Here is a 24,790-nt window from a genome sequence, read left to right as displayed (position 1 = left end):
TTTTTAAAGGCAATGTACTTAGAATGGTGTCAGCATAATTAAAGGCGCAATGCACATCTCTCTCTCTCCCACACACAGGGTGTGTGTCTCTGTCTGCCATGCTGTCTCCCCTCCCTCCATTTGTGCTGCCTTGTAGAGTGTGAGGCTACACTAACAACAATGTGTTAACCCTTGAGGGCTCAGCCGAATGCTAGTTCATCATTTAGCAGTAAGGCATTCCCTGGGAAATATCCCACCTTCTTCCACCCTCTAACTTCACCACCTCAACCAAGCTTCACAATCGTCATTGCTGTGTACAGTATTAAATTGTTTGTTTAAAACTTATACTGTGTGTATATAATATAGTTTTTGTCTGGTGAAAAAAATTTCTCTGGAACCTAACCCCCCCCATTTACATTAATTCTTTTGGGGAAATTGGATTCGCTTAACATCGTTTCACTTAAAGTCACATTTTTCAGGACTACAACTACATAACTACAACATTAAACGAGGAGTTACTGTAGCTGGGCACAGGCCAGTTTCCTGAAGATATCACCGTCTTCACAGAAACAGAGCTTTTTTTCAAGGAGCCTGAGAAAATGTGACTAGTCTAACAGTAGATCTAATCAGTCTGGACTCACATAAGCATTTGACACAGTGCCACATAGGAAATTATTAGCTAAACTGGAGGATATGGGGATTAGTATAAGAACTGTAAGGTGGATAAGGAACTGGCTAAAAGGGAGATGACAACAGGTTGTGCTGAAAGGAAAACTACCAGGCTGGAGTGAGGTTACTAGTGGAATTCCTCAGGGACCTGCTTTGAGACCTATATTAAATATTTTCATTAGTGACCTTGGCACAAGAAGCAGGAGAGTGCTAATGAAATTAGCTGATAATACCAAGTTGGGGGGCATTATCAAAACAGAGGCGGCCTGGAATATCATAGAGGAAGAAATAGATGACCTTGACTAGAGTAATAGAAATGGGATGAAATGTAATAGTACAAAGTGCAAAATCATGCACTTAGGGCCAGATAACAAATCTTTCTGCTATGAGCTGAGGGGTTCAGCAGTTGTACGTGAACAAGAAGGAGAAAGAGCCAGGTGAATTAGCTGATCACAACATGACTATGAAACACCATTGTGATGTGGCTGTGAAAGAGGAAAATGTGATCCTAGGAAGTATCAGGTGAGATATTTCTAGCAGAGATAGAGAAACATTAATGCCATTGTAGAAGGCACTAGGGAGATCTCATCTGGAATGCTGTGTGCAATTCTGCTCACCTATGTTTAAGAAAGGTGAATTCAACCTGGAACAGATGCAGAGAGGGGCTGCTACGATGATCAGGGCAATGGAGGGCATGTCTTTGTGTCTTATGAGCAGAGACTAGAAGAGTCTGGCTTGTTTAGCTTAGCACAAAGACAGCTGAGAGGGAATATGATTGCGGTCTATAAATACATCAGGAGGAGGGGGAGTAAACACCAAAGCATTTGAAGGGCTACTGAAATTAAAGGACAACATTGGCAGAAGAACAAATAGATATAAACTGGTGATGAGTAAACTTAGGTGTAAATTAGAAGGAGGTTTCTAACCATCAGAAGCGTGAAGTTCTGGAACAGCTTCCCAATAGACATAGGAGGTGTGAGGGACAGACAAGCTAACTGGTTTTAAGATTAATCTTGATAAATGTATGAATGGATTATATGATGGGGTTGCCTGTGATCGCAGGGGACTGAACTTAATGACTAAGTAAATCTTATCCAATTCATTCTAATTTCCTACGCCCTTCATTTCTTGTTAATTCTTCTGATAAAATGATACACATGCACTCACTCTCACAGTGCTGCACTTTCAGCACACAAGCAAACCGGTAATACACATGCTCATTTGTATTCATATACGTTTCTAATTAGCTTGCAAGCTTTTCTTCTCACTTCATTCTCGTTGTTACACAGTGGCATCTAAACTATTTCAAATTTAACATAAACAAAGTCCTAACAAACAAAATAACAAAAGCAGCACCAGAGGATCTGGCCCATCTAATTTACATGGCTAAAAATCTTTTAAACAACGTGGTTCATCCACTGTAGTCCAACAGGTGCAGAAGCAGCAAGTATAGAACCTGTCAGTTATTCAGAAGTTATCGAGGAAGGCTGGGCAGAGGGGGTTGTATAGAAGTCACTTTTCTACTGTCTTGGAGCCAGCTAAAGCACTGGCACAGCAATTGGCAAAATGCTAATCCTATAACCTACTAAATACAGAAGGGAGTTCAGCATTTTAGGGAAACATGCCGGGCAGACTCGGAATAGTCATATCTCCTGCTCACCAGAGATGGGATGATAGTGGTGTAGGAAAGCAGATGTTCACTTCTCTCCCGGTTGCAAAGCAGATGAGAAAGGGCATGTATGCTATATTTTGGTATCTTGGAAGAATGCAACATATTAATAAAATACCTGTACATTACCTTTCACCTCTGGTCGATATTGCATTCCATCATCTTTCTTTCCTACTGAGCTGGTGTCATCTGTTTCTATATGATAAATAAATAAAGATACATCTGTTTAGAAGTGTTTATTTTCAGGCCATTGTGTATTATTACAATGTAAGAAGTTGATATTTGAGAAAATAATTTAGTTACAATCATACAGTCAGATTTAATATTTTTTCTGTGTTATAGTTAGGTAAACACCACCTGGAGATTTTACCGGCTTCCAGTTCAATTCTGGGCGCTCTTCCTGGTTTTGAGCTAAAAAGCCCTTTGCGGGGTGGTCGAGTGTATTTTACAGATAGCCTCTCATTTGTTCTTCAGCTAGACAGTTGAACCAGTTGGGATTCTCAAGTTTACGGAATATAGATGTTAGTGGCAGGGAGCTAGTGGCAGAATACCCTCAGGGAAGGGTCCAAGGCCCCAAACCTTGCAAACACTGATGCTCATGATTTGCATATGGCAGCACTCCTGTGCATAAAAAGCAAATGGATAAGTATTTGCAGGGTCAGGGCCCAAGTGTATTGACCTGCTAGGCATGCTGGAAGGTCTATCTAATCCATACTGTTGTGAGAGGATGACTTGGGGAGTTCTAGTAGGATGGAGCTCACTTAATATGTTTCTGTTGTGGATGATTTCATGGACATTTAGACTATTGCTCAGATGTATTTTTTTAAATTCATGTGTTTTTTCTCAACCTAGAGCACAGTGATAGAGACATAATATACATACAACACAAGCAACTAACAATATAAATAAATACATACATATTTTGGGTGGCAATTAGGAAAATTAATACAAAAATAAAAAAGAATTAAAGGGCCTGCTTGGCCCTTTATGACGCAAGGAACAATTCTAATGAAAATTAAAATGAAACCTACCTAAGCAGTGTCCAAGGTGCCTTATGTCAATCTGTTCCTGCCTCAAACATGATGCTTCTCGAACAAAACATGGATTGTTATAAGAACTTCCATCAGAAGCACACACAGGATTAAAACTGTACCCACTGCAGTCTATATTACATACACACCTGTTAATAAAAACACACAATGAGATCAAAGAAGTACAGTTAAATAAAGTTGTGTCTTGAGTAAACATTTGTTTATACATTAGCACCAGCTCTATGACCTGGGAGAAAAATCTGTTGTGTATGGATATCAAAGAATTTGCTGCCATCTCAGGTTTTCAGACAGAATGTATGCAGTTGTGAATAGAAGCTACCATGTACCCTTCAATATTTTATTGATTTTTTTATGGGTTAATATGATATACATCTTACTGATTATTTTTATTTCTGAAAAAACAACAGCAACATATTACAAGGAAAATTTATTAAGACAATAAAACAATTTAGTGCCTTGTCTATTCCCATATGTGGGTAAAACCAAAGAAAAATTTTACGTGTTCTGTTTGTTTTTTGGAAAAGAAAACTGAACGACTGTTGGGGGGAGTGGGGATGAACTTTCATTTCTATTAATCAAAACTAAGTATTTTTCATTTCAAAGGCTAAACAGCAGCAATAAGTTTGGTCAAGTGTATTACTTTAACAAGCCATTCATTCATACCTTTGAAAACTCAGTGGGGTTCATTATGCTGTAATTAAAACAGGATTATGCAATCTGGATTATTTCATAATGTATCCAATTAACACATTTCTAGTTTTAGGCTGAGAACATTTTTTTTACCATTTGTAACAAAGAAACCATAGCCATGAGAGGGGGGGAAAGATGTACTACACATATGGTCCATCCCCATTTCTCTACACTAGAAAACTGTATAGTCTAGGGGACACTACCTTTAAATGATAGAGTTTTGCTGTGGAGTTCTGCAGTGACTCAATACTCAGTCCTGACATTTCATATCAGGGAGGCTGCCTTGGAAAAGCTTAACAATTCTGAAGTATGTGTCACTCTTGTTTAATTCAATAAAACTAATACTGTGATTTTTAATTTAATTAACAACTTGTTTTTAAATTATTTGCTTCATGTATTTCTTACGGCTGTGCATCTTCTGTTGTGCCTCAGGATGATGGCATACCACAAAACTAAGGGAGCTGTGCAGCAGAGTATCTGGTATGGATTAAACAGCTCTCTATTGGCCTCCTCCTGCATGGAGGAAGGGGGTATGAGCATATGCTACTGGAACAGAGTTGATGTGGCCATACATCCTTCGTTATGGGGAGCTGCTTTCCCTCCCCCACCATGCAGTCCAGTCTGTGGGCAGTGACATGAGGCTGAGTTAGAGAACTGAGTTAGTGTGCAAGACATACTGCTTTAAATAATCGCTCCCCTAACTCAAATTGAACACTGAAAAAATGGAGTACTGATTTCAGAGTTCCTACTACTTCCCCTGGGCATCTACATCAAATGCTAATGCAAATGCTTGGTGCCAGCGAGATTCTCTGAATAAGACAAGCCAATCTTTGAACTTAGTTTTACTGTTAGCTCTTTTTTTCCCCTCTCTTTCTATGAACAGCTTTTGTTTTTTAATAAAGTACAGTGAGCACACCCAGTTCATCCTGGCTTTAAAGATATTATTTGTTCCAGTGATATTCCCTGTATATAAATTGGGTAATATTTAGCGCTGTCAATTAATCGCAGTTAACTCATGTGATTAACTAAAAAAAAATTAACTGCAATTAAAAAATTTAAACACTATTAATCACACTGTTAAAAAATAGAATACAAATTTAAATTTATTAAATATTTTTGGATGTTTTTCTACATTTTCAATATATTGATTTCCATTACAACACAGAATACAAAGTGTACAGTGCTCACTTTATATTATTATTTATATTACAAATAACTGCACTGTAAAAATGATAAACAAAAGAAACAGTATTTTTCAACTCACCTCATACAAGTACTGTAGTGCAATCTCTTTAGCGTGAAAGTGTAATTTACAAATGTAGATTTTTTTTGTTATATAACTGCACTCAAAAACAAAACAATGTAAAACTTTAGAGACTACAAGTCCACTTAGTCCTACTTCTTGTTCAGCCAATTGCTAAGACAAACAAGTTTGTTAACATTTACAGGAGATACTGCTAACTGCTTCTTATTTACAATGTCACCTGAACGTGAGAACAGGTGTTTGCATGGCACTTTTGTAGCCGGTGTTGCAAGGTATTTATGTGCCAGATATGCTAAACATTCATATACCCCTTTATGCTTTGGCCACCATTCCAGCGGACATGCTTCCATGCTGATGATGCTCATTAAAAAAATAATGCGTTAATTAAATTTGTGAATGAACTCCTTGTGGGAGAATTGTATGTCTCCTGTTCTGTTTTACCCACATTCTGCCATGTACTTCATGTTATAGCAGTCTCAGATGATTACTCAGCACACATTCGTTTTAAGAATACTTTCACAACTGATTTGACAAAACACAAAGAAGGTACCAATGTGAGATTTCTAAGGATAGATACAGCATTAGACTCAAGGTTTAAGAATCTGAAGTGCCTTCCCGAATCTTAGAGGGATGAGGTGTGGAGAATCCTTTCAGATGTCTTAAAAGAGCAACACTCCAATGCGGAAACTACAGAACCCAAATCACCAAAAAAAGAAAATCAACCTTCTGCTGGTGGCATCTGACTCAGATGATGAAAATGAACATGCATCGGTCCGCTCTGCTTTGGATCATTACCGTCATCAGCATGGATACATGTCTTCTGGAATGGTGGTTGAAACATGAAGGGACATATAAATCTTTAGCGCACCTGGCACGTAAATATCTTGCAATGCCGGCTACAACAGTGCTATGTGAAAACCTGTTCTCACTTTCAGGTGATGTTGTAAACAAGACATAGGCAGCATTATCTCCTGCAAATTGTAACCAAACTTGTTTGTCTGAGCAACTGGCAGAAGTAGGACTGAGTGGACTTGTAGTGCCTGAAGTTTTACATTGTTTTATTTTTGAATGCAGTTATTTTTTGTACATAATTCTACATTTGTAGGTTTGACTTTCATTATAGATTGCACTACAATACTTGTATTAGGTTGTAATAAAAATAAATATAAAGTGAGCACTGTACACTTTGTATTCTGTGTTCTAATTGAAATCAATATATTTGAAAATGTAGAAAACATCCAAAAATATTTAAATAAATGATATTCTATTATTGTTTAATAGTGCGATTAATTGCATGATTAATCGTGATTAATTTTTTTAATCTCGACAGCCCTAGTAATATTGCTAAAACTGGAATGGACTTTTTAAGTGCATCCATTCTGATTCTAATTTCAAAATTGCGTGGATACTGCATCACTAAGTATTTAAGTATCTTGGGCTGCCTTAAAACATTCTTATAACCATTAAATATTAACATGTTAAAAACAGATTCTGAATATTATTTCTAAATGTACAACTAAAATAAGGATGGCTATAAATGCTAATACTGGTAAAACACTTATGTTTTAATTTATATCGGTTCCCATATAATGGTATCTGACGAGGGACTTATACACACTTAAGGATTTAATATAATTGTCACTAAATAAGAGGCTAGTAGATTAGCTGTTTTATTGTTCCCATAGATCGACACTGCTACTAAGTTTATTTCAGCTCTTGTTTGTATGGCATTGACCATTTTGTCACTAATATTTGATTCACATTCACTCATTTTTAACCCACAGGAACCAGTGCTGAGTGTGAATGTCATGAATAATAGATACAGACAGGGCCAGCTCCAGGCACCAGCGAACCAAGCAGGTGCCTGGGGCGGCCAATGTAAAGGAGCAGCAGGTGGTCAGGCTCTGAGGCGTCAATCTGCCCTTGGCGGCGAGGGGAATTCGGCAGCCACTCAATCACAGCGTGTTTTGTGCTCGGCAGCAATTCGGCGGCCGCACCATCACTCCGCCTCCGTGTTTGGTGGGCAGGATTCCGCCTCCCCGTTAGGCGGCAAGTTTTTTGCCGCTTGGGGCAACAAAAACAGTGGAGCCGGCCATGCATACAGGTCCACATAAATACATAATTTCTGTTCCCAGACAAAATACTCTGCATCAAGATGGAACTATAGAAAAGGCACCCAAAAAACTTTAACTCTGGCCTGTAGTGATGTCTTTCAATAACCATACAATTATAATTAACACATTTCAGTCTTTGTGGTTGCAGACTATGTGAAACTATGTGATTTTTAACACATTCATTTTTTCATCTTCCTGGTGTCAATACAGGTCAGAGTTCAAGTTGTTTGAGAGTTTTCACCATGCTTTTGCGTACAGTAGCATGTTCGGGTTTCTATTAAAGTTGTCCTTAACTCTGAATTTTCTAAAGTTTACAATGTTTGTTTTTGAGATGCTTACAACATACCTGCTATGTTTTTTTACCCTCCAAGTACAGATCTATACTTTCATATTTAAATCCCTAACATGGTTTATGTGTTGGAATTTGCTTTTTATGATTATTAATAATACAAAAATACAGCAATACTAAACAAGAAACCCAAAAGGAAGGCTACCATATGATATTTCTAATGATCTCAGCAGCCATCACATGCTGGTCAATTAAGATGGGTATATAGATGCTTTGCATTGCCAGAGCAGCAAGAAGTTGGTGGGGTGTAATGGTAATTATAAGTAATTTACAATTTACTTACTGGTGTAAATGTCTGGGATACCTGGTCTTTTTAAAACATTTTAATTAATTTTTGATCAAAACAAATGTCCAGGATGGGAAGCAGTGGACCTTGACTGCCATAGCTGAAAGGATATAGCAATTAACTTCTTTTTATTTTGATGTGAAAGCCTGGAGGAAGATGGCGGGGGGGGAGAGAAGAGGAGTTCCGTGACTTTCCATGACCTCCGTAACTTCTGCAGGGGCCAGTGTGGCTGACCCCAGGGCCACCCAAGCAGCTGGTTCCAGGGCCAGCTGCTCAGGTGCCCCTGGCAATAGTCACATCGGCCACTGCTGGAGCAGCTCTGCAGCCAGCCGCTCTGGCAGCCCCGCAGCCAACTGCACTAGCCGCTGCTGGAGTGCTGTCTGAGCAGCAGCCAGTACACCTGGCTTCCCCACAGCAGCAGCCCCTCAGGGTGCCACCCCCAGCAGCAGCCCCCAGCTTCCCTTCAGCAGCGATCCCCTTAAGATTCAGTCAGGGGTATTTATAGTATAAGTCATGGACAGGTCACAGGCCTGTGAATTTTTGTGTATTGCCCGTGACTTGTCCATGACTTATACTAAAAATATCTGTGACTAAATCGTAGCCTTAAAGATAAGTCATGTGAGGTGTCGTTGGAAAGGTTATGATGTGCTGAATATGATTATCCTATTTGTATGCATGTATTGTTTTTGTATCTGAAGTTATGAATATTGACTATGTATCTATTTCACATGTAGCTATTCCTGGGCAACACTCACTAGGCCAAAGGCTTTAAGTCTAAAATCTGGCTGGCTGGGAAGGGCCCATTCAAGTTAATGAGCCTTTAGTGAGAACAACAGGCCTTAGGAGAAACTTATCTCCCATCTGGGGAGCTTTCCTGAGGACGCTACAAACAGCCTCTGAGTAATGGCTGTTGTGACAGTACAGAGACATGTGACCAGGTCACTTCGTGCTGGACTCCATCCTGGGATACCAGTGTTTTTCCACTGACTGGTGTGGGAACCAAGCTTTGAAACAACGGGTTCCTGCCATATACAAAAGTTACATAAGGCAGGGGAGTGACATCATCGTGGTTCTTCAATGACTCCCCACCCAAAGAGACTCCTGGAAACACCAGAGAAACAAAGACTGAACTGGGGGAAGTGCTGGACACAGGCTAAAGGGATTTTTAGCCTGTGAACGGAACACCTGGGGATTCCAAACTTTAAGCAAGTTCAGCTTGCCTCTTCAGAATCTGCAGCCTGCTTGTATCATCACTTAGGGTGAGGATCTGCAATTCAGATCCAATCTCTTTAGTATACTAAGCTTAGTGTGCATTTTTGTTTATTTGCTAGGTAATCTGCTTTGATCTGTTTGCTATCCCTTATAATCCCTTAAAATCTATCTATCTTTTGTAGTTAATAAACTTGTTTTTCTTTGTCTAAAACCAGTGTGTGGGAGTCATAACTTGGGGCAGAAAGCTGTTGTATATTTCCTCTCCACACTGAGGGAAGGGGCAAATTTCATGAGCTTATGCTGTACAGTTCCCCATGCAGCGCAAGATGGTATAATTTTAGGTGCGCACCTCAGTAGCTGGGAAGTTCCTTAGCTGGAGCCTTCCCATGCAGGGCTGATCACAGCATCTGCATGTAACTGCAGCTGGGTATGTCCCTGCCAGTATGGGTGCTGGTGACAGTGCAGGCTGGAACCTGGAGAGAGCTTGTCACAGCAGTGCAGTGTAAAGGGAGCCCAGGCTGGTAGGTCAGGGGGGCTCAGTGATACCACAGTTCCAGGTGGCACCCCAGGGGGAACCTGTTGCAGTGGTAATATGCGGAGAGTCTTGGGATAAACAGGATGTGAGGGGGGAAGAGGGAAGCAGAGACGTGGGGGCCTGAGAGCAGAAGGGATATGTTTGGGAAAGGGGGTTGTGATGAGGAGACTGGTGCTACATAAATGGAGACGTGATGAGGGCGGGGGGCAGTCATTGAGTCAGAATGTTTTTTTAAAAGCTTCCTCTGTGCTCCTGCTTGAGCCCCCAACACTGCTGCCATGTGGAGCATTCCAAGCATGAACACTGAAACCAGCATGCAGACATGGAAACTTTAAACAGCAGTGACATTTGGGCCAAGTAACCAACCAATGAGAGCTCTTGACACATTAGACCAGTTGTCCTCATACCAGTCATTACAGTCAATAGAAATGTAACATGCAAATTAACTGTAGAGGAAGGATGTTGATTGACTGAATTACTTCTCGTATTACTATGGCCCCAGTTATGAGTGTCTTAAGCAGTAACCTGACCAGTCTATAATAATTAGATATAAAAATCAGTAATAACTTAATTACAACTTAATTCTTCAAATGTAGCCTGTACCTAAGACTTCATTTGGTTTTAACTATATGGAAACTTTGATGAATCTGTATTTTTCATTATTATAATAATTCAGGATAATAAAAGATCTAACAGTAAGTGCTACATTTTTAAAGGACCCATGTAAAATTCATATTAATTTATAAACTAATTAACAAATTAACTTGTAAATTCTTAGAAAAATAATCTGTACTCAAAGGCTAAACACTGTACCTTTGTGCTTCATACATAACAAATAATTCTTTAGGTTGAAAACTCAACTGAAGCTTAACTATGGAACCACAACTGGCAAATCCAGAATATTTGTATAGGCCAGGTTGGTAGCACTATCTATTATTTAGGTTGCCCAGCACTTCCCATTACAAGACCCCATTTCAGTTGCTTATAACCTTGTCAAACTTTAACTATTTGGGCTAAAACTTTCCATGCCAGGTATCTGCCTCTGGCTGAATTGTTTTTTGAACATTTCAGCCATATGCTTCAGCCATTTCTGAGAACAAGGACTAGGGAATAAATTGTTTTGGCCTCACTAAGACGTTCTAAGGACCTTTTCTTTGAAAAGCCCTAGCACCCCCTTGCTCTGGGGCAGGGACTTGAAATTTGGTGTGGGGTGGTGAGTGCCTTTCTGTGAGGAATATCTTTTGCTGCTCCTGTAAAAATCCACCCAAATCTGGCAAAATTGTAAGCCTTTGAAATATAGCAGTTTGCACACGCTCCATAGAGACTTGAGTTTCACAGTTTAATTTCCACATTCACGAAGCATGTTCCTGCCCAGGGCTGAGCAGGACTTTCCATGCAATTGCAGCTCTGGGCTGCTGTGGGCTGCGCTGGGTCCCAGAACCAGAAATGAGAGCAGGAAGCCTGTTTGCCTGGTGCTGGGCACAAGCAGCATGGAGGAATAAGCTGCCTGATTCAAATACAGAAAAGACAAGCATCAGACCTGTGCACAAGGGGGTAGGGGCAGGATAGAGTGGGCTAGATTGGGACAAGCAACCTGGGGTGAAAACTTGGAACTGGAGGCTAGCCTGGGTGGGGAGAGGAAAACTTGGAGCAGGAGAGGTGGGATGGGGGTGAACTGGGACTGGGTTGCTGGGACCAGACTGATATTGGCTGGCCAAGTGGACTGAGACTGGGAGTTGGGTGGGAGAGAAATAGGGGTGGGACTGGGAACCAGTAGGTGGGGAGGTAGACAGACTGGATGAGAAGCCTGAGGGTGAGGGTGGGGTAGACTGGGAGTAGCCTGGCAACTACTCTGGAGACCCAGACTGAGAATCAGTGGGATAGAAGGAAGGAGGGGAGGGAGAGGGGATGCAGATCTAAGGAAGAGTGGGATTGCACAGGAAGAACTGGGACTGGCTGGGCAACAAGACTGGAACAAAGAGCTAAGTGAGGGGCAACACTGAGATTGGATGGGGATCCTGAGGAGGGAGATTAGGACTGGGACCTAGTGGGGATGGGGAATGAGGGAGGGAAGGGGAGAGGTGCATGTGTAACAACTTCTGTGTGAGGGATTCATTTCCAATAATCTCCTAGTAATCTGTTATTTTGACCTTTGTGGATATTTTTGCAAATTTTGAGGACAATATTAAGTTTTCACGGGCAGTGTAAATCAGGGGGCTGATAGTAAGTCTTTAAATATGTTTTCATATTATGTTATTTCTTCAGAACCCTTGCTTAACTGAGCTAGCAGGATGGAAAACCTGAAACTAGTAGGCAGCCAATTCAAACCAAAGATAATTAGTATAATCTGCATTATTTATACAAGAAGACCTAGTCAAACATTCCCTTTTTAATAAACGTTTTAAGTGTTTTTACCTCCCACCTCTACTCACCTTTTGCTATTGTGTAACTTTTGACTGGTCAGTTTACTAATTTGGTAAGATTTTCTTTTAAAATATTTTTTGAATTTCCTATTTCAAAAATGACAGATGATAAAAAATGAAAAACTGATAAAAAACCCAACAACATTATTGGAAAAAAATTTAAATTGTCAAATTTTAAAACAAACAAAAAGCCCCTTGTTTTAAAAGCCAACAAAATGAAAATGCTTTAGAAAACGTTGAAATGTTTACTATTGCTTTCTCCTGACCAACTCATGTTAATTTTGCAACTTGCTTTCTGCACTAATTTAAAATTCCAGTTGGTCTTAAAGTGTACCCAGGAGTATCTCAACAGAGCTCATTAAAGTATGCTGGCTTTGAGGTGACAAATGCAAAGATAACTGTAGTGAGGCTTGCAGCCTAAAGAAAAAGTTGCATCTGAGGATAACAATCCCCAAACTGCAAAGAGGGGTAACAGTAGATGCATTCCTTATATTAGGAGGGCCGACACAATCTCTGCTCTTCTTCTCGTTGTTTTCTCTAACATAGCAGTATGACTTCAGTCTTCAGTGAGTTGAACCTTATCCAGTTGCAGTCTCAACCAGATGCTTAGGGCTTGTCTACACTGGGAATTCACATCAGCATAGCTACGCCATCTCTTAGGGGTGTGTAAAATCCACATCCTGAGTGATGTAGCTATGCCAACCTAACCCCCAGAATTCTTCTGTCACCCTAGCTACCACCTCTCAGGAAGGTAGATTAGCTAGGCTGATGGGAGAAGCCCTCCCATGGGCATAGGAGGTGTCTACACTGAAATGCTACAGCAGTGTCGCTCCAGCATGGCAACTGTGCCACTGTAGCAGTTTAAGTGTACACATACCCTGGAGTAAATCACTCATCAGCACCAACTGCAAAAAAAACTGGTTTTTGTTTGTTTTAAAATGTGACAATTTAATTTTTTTTCCCCAATAGTGTTATTGTTTTTTACAACTGGGTCAGATAAATTGAAAACTCTGGGTGAAATCCTCGGCCTACTGAAGTCAACAGGAGGTTTGCCACTGTTAGTCAGAGCTGAGTGCCATCAGCTTTCTGAAAATACCATTGCCCTGTTAACAGGCTCATATACACATTGAAAAATAGGAGTGACAAGTGAGCCCCCTCCTTCCCCACATAAGAAAACCTTCTGGGAAGATGAGCAATTGTCCAATGCTATCCTCAGAAAGAACGGAATGAAGCCACTCAAGGTAAACTCCATGTAGCCATGCTAAGGATAACAAAAGCATAAAAAGAACCGTGGGTGAAATCCTGGTCTCCCTAAAGTCAAAGGCTGTTTTGCCATTGACTCTCCTAGAGCCAGGACTTGAACCCCTAGTGTTTAGCAGTATAGAAGCCAGCAGACTGATCTTAAAAAAAAAATCCAAGCAAAACCAAGTTATTGACACTTGATCTTCAACCACTGCCAAGAGGAGATCAAACAGCACAGCTAGTTTCTGTACCAGGTTTAGGACAATCAATCATACAGCACAATCATACAGCCTGTCCAATCAGCATTTAGCTTGTGTAGAGTAGGTTGGTATTATCAGTAGATAAATTAGACCCACTACAGATCCCAAATTCCAGGCCTCCTTTTTCTTTCTGGACTCAAGATATCCCATGATGTACTGAAAGTTTTGCTCTCTTAAGTACCCCGTGAGCTTTTAAACAGTAGAAAGAACAAAGCAAAGATAACACTGGGGGGATTGGGGATGGCTTCTCCGAGAGGCTGACCTTTCCTCTTAATAGGTCGGCATGCTGCAGAGCCAGCATCTGTGGCCTTCTGAGACTTGCTCAGCTCACAAATTTGATTACATTTTTGCTGGATTGCGCTTCACTATACATTTCCAGCAGCAGTAATCTTCTTCAGCTATTCATTTATTTACTGGTACACCTGTTTACAAATTTACAAAGGAAATATTACAATTAAACAAAATACACAAGAACAGCAGATGGATAGTGCATGATGGCAGGAATAAATTAGGCAAATTATAACAGTAGAGGTGTTACAATTGCAGTCAGGAAGATAACCAAGTGTGTTGAAGTCATTTGATGTTTCTTCCCTTGTGAACAACCCTTCTCAGGTAAAATTTGATTTCAAAGTGATTGCTCTACCCATTCAGGCACAGCAGAACTTCCATTAGCTTTTCTGGTCTCCTTTTTTTAAATCCCTTTATGGGACTGAGGAACTAAGTATGAGAGAAGAGGTTACTCACCCTGTGCAGTAACTGATGTTCTTCGAGATGAGTGTCTCTGTGGGTGCTCCACTTCAGGTCAAGGTGCGTTTCAGCGCCTTCAATCAGAGATTTCTACAGCATTACCTCTACGGGCTGCACATGTGCTGTACCTGCCTCTCGAGCTGTCAGTGTTTGAATAGTGTGTGCACTGCCCAGGCTCCTCAGTTCCTTCTCTACAACGGAGTGTGTTACGAATTCCGAAGAAGAGGGGAGGAGGGCGGGTTGTGGAGCACCCACAGGGACACTCATCTCGAAGAACGTCAGTTACTGCACAGGGTGAGTAACCTCCTCTTCTTCGAGGGAGAGATGTCCCTGTGGGTGCTCCACTTCAGGTGACTGAAAAGCAGTATCCCTTAGGATGGTTGGGACTTCAGATGAGGCAAGAAGGCTGTTGACAAGACAGCTCTACCCAATCTGGTGTGAGATGCTGCAGCGTGGATGAGAGCGTAGTGATTAGCGAAGGTAAGGTTCGATGCTCAGGTAGCTGCCTTGCATATGTCAGACAGTGGGACATTACGGAGAAAGGCCACGGAGGTGGAGACAGCTCTGGTAGAGTGTCCCCTAATTGATGTAGGAGGTTGCATTTGCCTGAGTTGGTAAAAAGGCGTATGCAGTCAGCAATCCATTTGGAAAGTCTCTGTGTAGAGATAGCACTTCCCTGTGAGCGCTGAGTAGTAGAGACAAAAAGTCTGGGAGGTTGTCTAAACAGTTTTGTTCTATCCAGGTAAAAGGATAATGCTCTGTGAACATCAAGAGTGTGCATTGTTGATTCAAAGACATTAGCATGAGGTTTTGGAGAAAATGTTGGAAGGTGCATAGGTTCATTGAGGTGAAAAGAAGAGTGTATCTTAGGTAAGAACCTTGGATGCGTGCAGAGTGTGACCTTATCATGGAAGAATGTGGTATATGGAGGGTCCGCCATAAGCACCCCATTTCTCCTACTCATCTGGCAGACATGATTGCTATGAGGAAGGTGGTCTTCATGGATAGGTGGAGAATGGAGCAGGTAGCCACCGGTTCAAAGGGTGCATTCATCAAGGCTTTGAGGACTAGGTGTAAATCCCAAGGTGTAGCAGATGGTTTCACGTCTGGGTATAACGTCTGGATACCCTTCAGGAAATTTTGGTGATTGGATGGGCAAAGACCATTATGTTGTCAATCTTATGGTGGAAGCGGTGATTACCGCAAGGTGAACTTTGAGTGAGCTCATAGAGAGGTCAGATGTTTTAAGGTGTAACAGGTAATCCAGTATCAGTGGGAGTGAAGCAGAAACTGGAGAGGTCTGCTTGTCAGCGCACCAAGATGTGAACCGTTTCCATTTATGCAGGTAGGTAGTGTGTGTGTTGTGTGTTCTGCTGTGTAGCAAGACAGTGCGTCTTGGTCCGAACATGTTAACTCAGCATTAGAGAACCATTGATCAGTAAGGCCCTCAGGTGGAGACATTGTACGTCGGGGTGAAATAGTTGTCTCCTGCGTTGTGATAGGAGGTTGCTGAGTGGGGGAAGGGGAATGGGTGGCTTGACTGACATGCGCAGGAGGAAGGGGTACCACGGTTGTCTGGGCCACGTTGGGGCTATGAGAATGATGTTGGCTCTGTCTGTTCTTATCTTCTGAATGACTTTGTGTAATAGAGGCATTGGTGGGAACTCATACATGAGAGTTTCGGGCCAAGGGAGCATAAAGGCATCTCCCAGTGAGTGTTTCCACAGGCGTACTCTGGAGCAGAATGTCAGGCATTTTTTGTTTGTTGCTGTGGCAAATAGATCCAGTTGGGGATAGGCCCAGGTCTGGAAAATGTTGGAAAGAATGGAGTTGTTGAGTTCCCACTCGTGCTGTATAGGGAACAATCTGCTGAGCTCGTCTGCGGTGGGATTCTGAGAACCTGGCAGGTATGAGGCGGAATATGGATATTGTGTTGAAGGCACCAGTTCCAAAGTTTTACCGCCTTTATGCAAAGGGAGTGTGACCGAGCTCCCCGCAGTCTGTTGATATAAAACATGCATGTGATGTTGTCGGTCATGATTCGAATTCGGCGGTTTTGGATGATGGGAATGAAATGGAGGCAGGCATTGCGTATGGCCCGGAGTTCTAGCAAATTTATGTGAAGCTTGGTTTCTGAAGTGGCCCATAGACCCCGAGTGGTGAGGTGGCCGATGTGTGCTCCCCATCCTGTGAGGGATGCATCTGTGGTGATGGTAATTGAAGGGGGATCTTGTCGGAAGGGAATCCCAGTGCAGAGATTGATGAGAGAGGTCAACCAAAGAAGTTAGTCCTTGACTTTCTGGGGCACAGTTAGTAACCTGTTTAGCCTGTGCTTGTTTGCTTTGTATACCATGGCGAGCCAACCCTGAAGTCATCGCATGTACAGGCGCGCATTTGCGACCACAAATGTGCAAGCAGCCATATGTCCTAAGAGCTGTGGGGAATCTCGGACTGTAGTCTGTGGGCTGGCATGTATCTGGGTAATAAGAATGCCCATTGTGTGGAATCTGTCCTGGGGGAGAGATACAAGACCAGTGGTAGAATTGAGGTGGGTGCCAATGAAGTCAATTTGTTGGGTAGGTTGTAAGGTAGATTTGTTTTTGTTTATTTGCAGACCCAACGTGCGGAAGCATTGAAGGGTTGCAAGAGTTGCGTGGTTCACTTCTAACTAAGTGGGAGACTTGAGGAGACAGTCGTCCAGGTAAGGAAATATGAGGATTCCTTTTTTTCTGAGATGTGCTATTACAACTGCTAGCACCTTGGAGAAGACATGTGGTGCAGTGAAGAGGCCAAATGGGAGGACCCTGTATTGGTAGTGTTGCGCTCCCACAGCAAACCTGAGGAAACGTCGATGGGCAGGGTGGATAGAGACATGGAAATATGCGTCTTGGAGGTCAAGGATCGAAAACCAATCTCCTTGCTCCAGTGTCAGAATTATCATTGGGAGAGTAACCATCTGGAATTTCTGTTTCTTGATGAACTTGTTCAAACGTCAAAGATTGAGGATAGGGCGCCAACAGCTGTTTTTCTTTTCCATCAAGAAGTAGTGGGAGTAAAACCCTTTCCCTCTGTGTTGAGGGGGTACCTCCTCTATTGCTCTATGAGATGTCCAGACAGAGCAATTGTTTGTGAGGGGGTCCCTGAAGAGGAACAGGGTGGGAGGGTAGGTGGGAGGTAAGGTGAGGAAGGGGATGGCATAACCCAATCTGATAATTTCCAGGACACATCTGTCCTTAGTGATGGTTTTCCAATTGGCCAGGAATGGACGCAAATGGTGTCCAAAAAAATGGTTGGTTGGAGTTGGCACTGCAAGGGGTGCGAGGTTTTCTATACCCTCGACCAAGACTTCAAATTTGTTTATTTGGGTTAGGAGGGTGGGTCGCCGTTGTTTGCGGAGGGCAACATCATTGGTTCCCTGGGCCTATGTCATTGTTGCATATCATATTGTCTGAAAGGTGGATGTTGCGCAAAGTATGGTAATAAACATTGGTATGGCTGATATCTATATTGTCTCTTCTTTGAGGCAGGTATTTGGATGCCTAAGGATCGCAGTGTGGCATGGGACTCCTTCATGGAGTGAAGGACCTCATTGGTTGTAGAGGCAAAGAGCTTGTCTCCATCAAAAGGGAGATCTTCAACCGTATTCTGTATCTCCTTTGGAATTAGGAAAAAGAAGCAAGCCATGAGACCCGCCGCATGATGACAGCCGTGGCTGTGGATCTGGCCACTGTGTCCGCAGCATCAAGGGCAGCTTGAAGAACTGTGCAGGAGATCAATTGGCCCTCGGACACCACTGCTTTAAAATCTTGTTTGTTTATCCTCCAACACATTGTCATAATTTTTGTGATCAGAGTTTGCTAAGCGCGCCACATAGTTCTCTGCTCTAAATTGAAAAGTGGAAGAAGAATATACTTTGCGGCTGAAGGAGTCCATTCCCTTGTTATCTTTGTCTGAAGGAGTGGACTGGAAATGCTGGTATTTGTTTTTCTGATTGGCCGCGTCGACCACTAGCGAATTAGGTGAGGGGTGCGTAAATAGAAACTCAGAACACTTAGATAGGACAAAATATTTATGGTCCAATCTCTTGCTAGTGGGTGTTATTGTAGCTGGGGTCTGCCAAATAGGTTCCATAATGACCCCATTAATTGGTAGGGCTATTTTGGGGGAGGTCGTAGCTTGCAGGATGTCGGTAAGCTCATGGTATGTTTTAGGTACCTCCTCCTGGATAATCTTGAGCTCTTCTGCTACTCTCTGAAACAACTCTAGAAAGTGAGGAAGCTCATCATCAGTAGAGGGAGGTGGTAGGGGTACCATGGCGTCTTGTGGTGTTATCGATATAGAAGAGGTGTGCGGGGCAGTGTCCTTTGTAGGGGTGGCGGCCACTTCAGGTCTTATATGGGTTTCAGTGTAAGCAGGCAGTGGAGAGGGTCTGACAGCTTTCCTCTGGGCAGCCTGAGTGTGGTGTGGTGTAGGTCCATGGACCCCCGTGTGGCCATCCAGGGATAGCCATATGGGGGTGTAGATAGTCTTGAGGATATGGAGATCGTGCTGCAACGTGTCTCCCAGTTGTAGGTAACTGAATCTGGAGAGTGTATTGAGAGGAAAACATCTGGTCATCATATTCCTCTTTGTCTTCCTTGTCCTTGTCCTCCCACACTTCATTGGAGGGGTTTGAAGTGGTAGAGGAGTACTGAAGGTAGGGTGCTAAAGGTCTCAGTGATAGACTGGTGCTGAGAGAGGAGAGTCAGGAGCATGGGATACACTTAATTCCTCTGACTGTAAAAACTGCAGTGGAGCTGAGTGACCAGGAGTCGGTGCCGGTGTAGCTGGTGGAAGCAAAGTCTGCTGGGTCATCTGCTGGTGCACCGAAGGGTGTACCAGGGGTGCAAGCTGGCTCCGCGGAGTAGGAGCCCCTGAGGTAGGCACTGCAAGGGAGGCTAGAGATGTCAGGAGGCTCGCTGCTAAGAGCGGCAGCTGCAAAAGCGGCGCTGCAAGATCAAAGGGTGGTGCCGCAGCTGCCACTTGTACTGTCGTCACCGTAGCAGTTCTTGGCGCTGTATTGACAGAGGAGGCCGAGGGAGAGCTGAAAGAGGTGGGCAATTGGAAATTGGCAATTGGAAGCCCTGAGCTTCGGCACCATGTAGTGGGGCAGCCGACTCATGGTTGGTGCCTGAGGTGCCTGCCACGTGGAAAGTGCTGAGACGCGGAGCGGCAGTTACCGGTGACAGGAGAGCCGGTTTTAACTTCTTCCTCAAGGAAGGAGGGGAGAGGAAGCTGGCTGTGTTTTTGCTTTTGTTTTGCCTCTGAAGGGTGTCACAGAGGTTTGCTGGCCAAGGACAGATGCAGGTCTGAGGGAGTTTTCCAGGAGCAGTATTTTAAGTCTGAGCTCCCTGTCCTTGCAGGTCCACGCTTTCAATTTGTTGCGGTGGACACATTTTTGGGATACATGAGACTCCCCCAAACAGCATAAACACTGGGAATGCCCATCTGAGATGGAGATGGCACCTTTACAGTAGGTGCATCTCTTGAAACTTGGGGATCAAGGCATATCTGAAACCGTGGACTATTTTTCGTTTTTGTTTTTTTAAAGAAATAAATGTAACAGTTAATGTAACTTATCTAAGTATCAGAGAGGAAGCCATGTTAGTCTGGATCTGTAAAAGTGGCAAAGAGTCCTGTGACACCTTATAAACTAACAGATGTACTGGAGTATAAGCTTTCGTGGGTGAATACCCACTTCGTCGGACCACTTTCAACCCAGCTGCCTTCAACTTTGCAATTCTCAACCAGTTCCTCCCTATTTGTTAAAATCAAATCTAGAACAACCTCTCCCTTAGTAGCTTAGTAATAGCTTTCTCCACTAGTCAAGTTTTTTAATGGTCAGTACCATAAAAAAACTATTATACAACCTCCTTTATTCCTGGACTGTGGCAGCTCAATTTTACATAATTTGTTTACATGGATCCACTATTTAATTTGATTTGTTTTCCTATACATTTTACAATTTTACAAACAAGTGTTCAGGAGAAAAAGAGGAATAATTAAGGAGGATTATTCTGGCTGACCTGTATTCACCAAAAATAAGGTGAGCATGTTTATTAGCAGCTATTTAAACTTTACTTTGTCATAACCTAGAAAGGCCACAAAGTTCCTTTTGTGGTTGCTGAATAAAGTAGAAACACATTTAATGTCAAACATCATTCATATTGATCTAAATATCACTAAAACATGTTTCTTTTCAAAAAGTGAATCTTGTTGAACATTAATCCAGAAAGCTCTTCCTAGGATCAGTTGCCAATCTTTTTTGAAAATCCTCATCATGTTTCAAAACAGGACTTTGACATTTTATAAAATAAGAGTGAGCATGCTCAGTACCTCATTTGCACAGCTTATCCATTAAAGAATTTTGGAATAGGTAAAACTGTAATCCTCTGTCAGGACTAATGAAATGCAATATTTGAATTTTTACAATTAATCTGTTTTTGGAGTTAGGTAAGAAAAATACATGAGACTTAAAATTATCTTGTTTTGCATTCTTTTAACTCAGAAATGGATAAATTAGTTTTTGCCAAAAAAGAGAAAGGGAGTTGGGGAAAAATCTCTTTCACTCAATGTTTCATCCTGGAAATATTTTTGCTAAAGTTATGACAAGCTGGTAAAAGGGTTTTTTAATAAAAAGTCTTTCTAACCCTTAATTAGCCAGTTACTAGAGAGTAACATGTCGTCATTTTATACAGTTATCTAAGGACTTTTCTACACAGCAAGTAACTGAACTGCAAGCTAGGGTGTGAATCTATCGCCTACCAGCTACAGTCCCAGATTTTCACTGCACTATAGCTGAGTCGACATGAGATGTTACTGTGTGGCGAGCTGGTATATTGTAGATTCAGACCCGGGCTTGCAGCACAGTAACTTGCTCTGCAGACAAGCCCTAAGCAATGTTTTTGCATGATAAAGTGGGGATGTACCACATAACAGAGTGTAAAAAGCAGAAGAGGCTCATTTAGATCCCTATTAATATATGCTAATTTCTCTGATGGAAGATACTTTGCATCTGAAAAAAATATTACAAAAGATGAGATGGTTGTACAAAATTATATTATCCCTAGCGCAAGGAAGATAAAGGGAAACAAAACTGACTTGGACAGCTCAATTGTACAATCCTTAAATCCTCATTTTATTTATTTTAAAACTAGGGCTGTTGATTAATCGCAGGTAACTCACGCGATTAACGCAAAAATATTAATTGTGATTAAAAAAATTAATCACGATTAATCGCAGTTTTCATTGCACTGTTAAACAATAGAATACCAATTGAAATGTATTACATATTTTGGATGTTTTTCTACATTTTCATTTATATTGTATTCTGTGTTGTAACTGAAATCAAAGTGTATATTATATTTTATTACAAATATTTGCACTGTAAAAATGATAAACTAAAGAAATAATATTTTTCAGCTTACCTCATACAAGTCCTGTTGTGCAATCTCTTTATCGTGAAAGTAAAATTTACAAATGTAATTTTTTTTGTTACATAACTGCGTGCAAAAACCAAACAATGTAAAACTTCAGAGCCTACAAGTCCACTCAGTCCTACTTGTTCAGCCAATCCCTAAGACAAACAAGTTTGTTTACATTTACAGGAGATAATGCTGCCCACTTCTTATTTACAATGTCACCAGAAAGTGAGAACAGGCATTTGCATGGCATTTTTGTAGCCGGCATTGGAAGGTATTTACATGCCAGGTCTGCTAAACATTCGTATGCCCCTTCATGCTTCAGCCACCATTCCAGAGGACATTATTCCATGCTGATGATGCTCATTAAAAAAATAATGCGTTAATTAAATTTGTGATTGAACTCCTTCAGGGAGAACCGTATGTCCCCTGCTCTGTTCTACCTGCATTCTGACATATATTTCACGTTATAGCAGTCTCGGATGATGACCCAGGACATGTTGTTCATTTTAAGAACACTTTCACTGCAGATCTGACAAAATGCAAAGAAGGTACCAATATGAGATTTCTAAAGATAGCTACAGCACTCGACCCAAGGCTTAAGAATCTGAAGTGCCTTCCAAAATCTGAGAGGGATGAGGTGTGCAGCATGCTTTCAGAAGTCTTAAAAGAGCAATGTTCCAATGCGGAAACTACAGAACCCGAACTACCAAAAAAGAAAATTGACGTTCTGCTGGTGGCATCTGACTCAGATAATGAAAATGAACATATGTCAGTCAGCACTGCTTTGGATTGTTATCGAGTAGAACCATCAGCATGGACGCATGTCCCCTGGAAAGGTGGTTGAAGCATGGAGGGACATATCAATCTTTAGCGCATCTGGCACATAAATATCTTGCAATGCCGGCTACAACAGTGCTATGGGGATGCCTGTTCTCACTTTCAGGTAACATTGTAAACAAGAAGTGGGCAGCATTATCTTGTGCAAATTGTAAACAAACTTATTTGTCTGAGGGATTGGCTGAACAAGAAGTAGGACTGAGTGGACTTGCAAGCTCTAAAATTTTATATTGTTTAATTTTTGAATGCAGGGGATTTTGTACATAATTCTACATTTTTAAGTTCAACTTTTGTGATAAACAGATTGCACAAAAGTACTTGTATTAGGTAAATTTAAAAATACTATTTATTTTGTTTTTTTTACAGTGCATATACTTGTAATCAAAAATAAATAAAAAGTGAGCACTGTACACTTTGTATTCTGTATTATAATTGAAATCAATATATTTGAAAATGTAGAAAACATCCAATAATATTTATATAAATGGCATTCTATTATTGTTTAACAGTGTGATTAATCGTGATTAATTTTTTAATTGCTTGACAGCCCAATTTAAAACATATTCATATTTATCATGTTGCCTTCAATTTGATAAGAGTTTTGGTATGTCAAAATGGGACATGTAGAAAAAAGCAAGACAACAAAATTAAAGCTTAAAAAAGCAGATGTCATTTGGTACGTTGTTGAGAGATCTGAACTCTCAAGAAAAAGTACGCATACTTGATACCACACCTTTCTCATCAGAACATCTTAAAGAATTCACAAATATGTTCATGTTTCTGTTGCCAGTTAACTTTCCAGAGTTGCAGGTGGATAGTGTGAAAAGGATGATTCTGTGTTTCATGCTACTACATCAGGTTTCAGAGGATTACAGATAAACTTAGAGATGGAAAAATGTATTAGGCATCCCTGATATCCATTAATGGGTAAAAGTTTTAATATTCAGACAAAAATGAAGGTATCTTATTGTTCTCTAGATTCTTTATCAAATCTGCATCAGGTGACATTTGTTTCAGCTATAAAAAAATTGACTCACTGTTCTTGCCGCTTGTAATAATATTAAAAACATGTAGTCCTAAATGCTCCTTGCACTGAAAAAGTAGTTGATTAAAACACTATACTATAAAGATTAAAAACATATGCTACATACATACGTATGTTTATTTAATATTTATGCAACAGTGGTTTTAATGTTTCAATATTTATTGAAACATTTGATTGCAAGTTGATTGCATATTTGTAGGATTGTCTGTTACTTACTATTACATGAGCAAACAGAACAACACTGAAAAGTACAGTACGTGCTAGAAAAAGTTACAATGTAGTTTTCCTATAGTATAACTAAGGGAAACCAACTATGGAGGTTTCAATTGCTGCCCTACACTATTTAAACGCCTTAGCCTTTTTTACAGCTTTAGAACATACTAACCGCCAAGAATGCCTCGAACGCTATATTGGCATATCTGATTCTATATTGGCATAACCTTCTCACCAGGTTTCATTCCCAAACCATTTCAAAATTCAACTCAAAACACGCTTCTTTTTTACTGCCTACAGTCAGTGAGCTTTTAGCCAGTTTCCTATACTAGTGCTTACATGTACCAGCTTTTCTTATCTCTTCTTGTCTACTGTCCCTATCTGCTCCTCTCTTACCTTTTTATGATATCATTTTGACCCTTATATGTGTCGTACATTGCCCCTTCAATTCAGTGCAGAAGGGGGTTTGGTCAGACCAGTGGGGGATAGACAACTTTGGGTCCTAAGGAAGGCACTGTGACTTTTCCCTTCCCCTGGTCTGCTCTCCTCATGGGCACCAGGAATGCATACACAGGTGTGACAAAGCAGGGGACTATGCCACCCTGTGAAAATCCATGATTTGCCAGTTTGAGGATGGGTTATTGGATCCAATTGGCTCCTGCATCATCCCCCTTTAGGGATACAATGCCTCCTGGGAATGGTTGGCCATTCAGCTCCCACCCAGCCCTCCCTTGTGGTCTG

The 24,790-nt window shown here is 41.3% G+C and overlaps 1 protein-coding gene across 1 annotated transcript in view; it reads right to left on the bottom strand.

The window, feature by feature from the left end:
• TMEFF1 (transmembrane protein with EGF like and two follistatin like domains 1) overlaps positions 1-24,790 on the bottom strand; it is a 235,437-nt gene that overhangs the window by 24,420 nt on the left and 186,227 nt on the right. Inside the window, exons 6-7 of the mRNA XM_038390804.2 lie at positions 3,349-3,497; positions 2,447-2,512 (exon numbers count right to left, since the gene is read on the bottom strand). Of these exons, the coding sequence (XP_038246732.1) occupies positions 2,447-2,512; positions 3,349-3,497 (215 nt within the window). The remainder of the gene's footprint in view (positions 1-2,446; positions 2,513-3,348; positions 3,498-24,790) is intronic.

This window comes from Dermochelys coriacea, chromosome 2, assembly GCF_009764565.3.
Source record: "Dermochelys coriacea isolate rDerCor1 chromosome 2, rDerCor1.pri.v4, whole genome shotgun sequence".
NCBI classification, from domain to species: domain Eukaryota; kingdom Metazoa; phylum Chordata; order Testudines; family Dermochelyidae; genus Dermochelys; species Dermochelys coriacea.
This window is presented reverse-complemented; position numbering and strand designations above follow the sequence as displayed.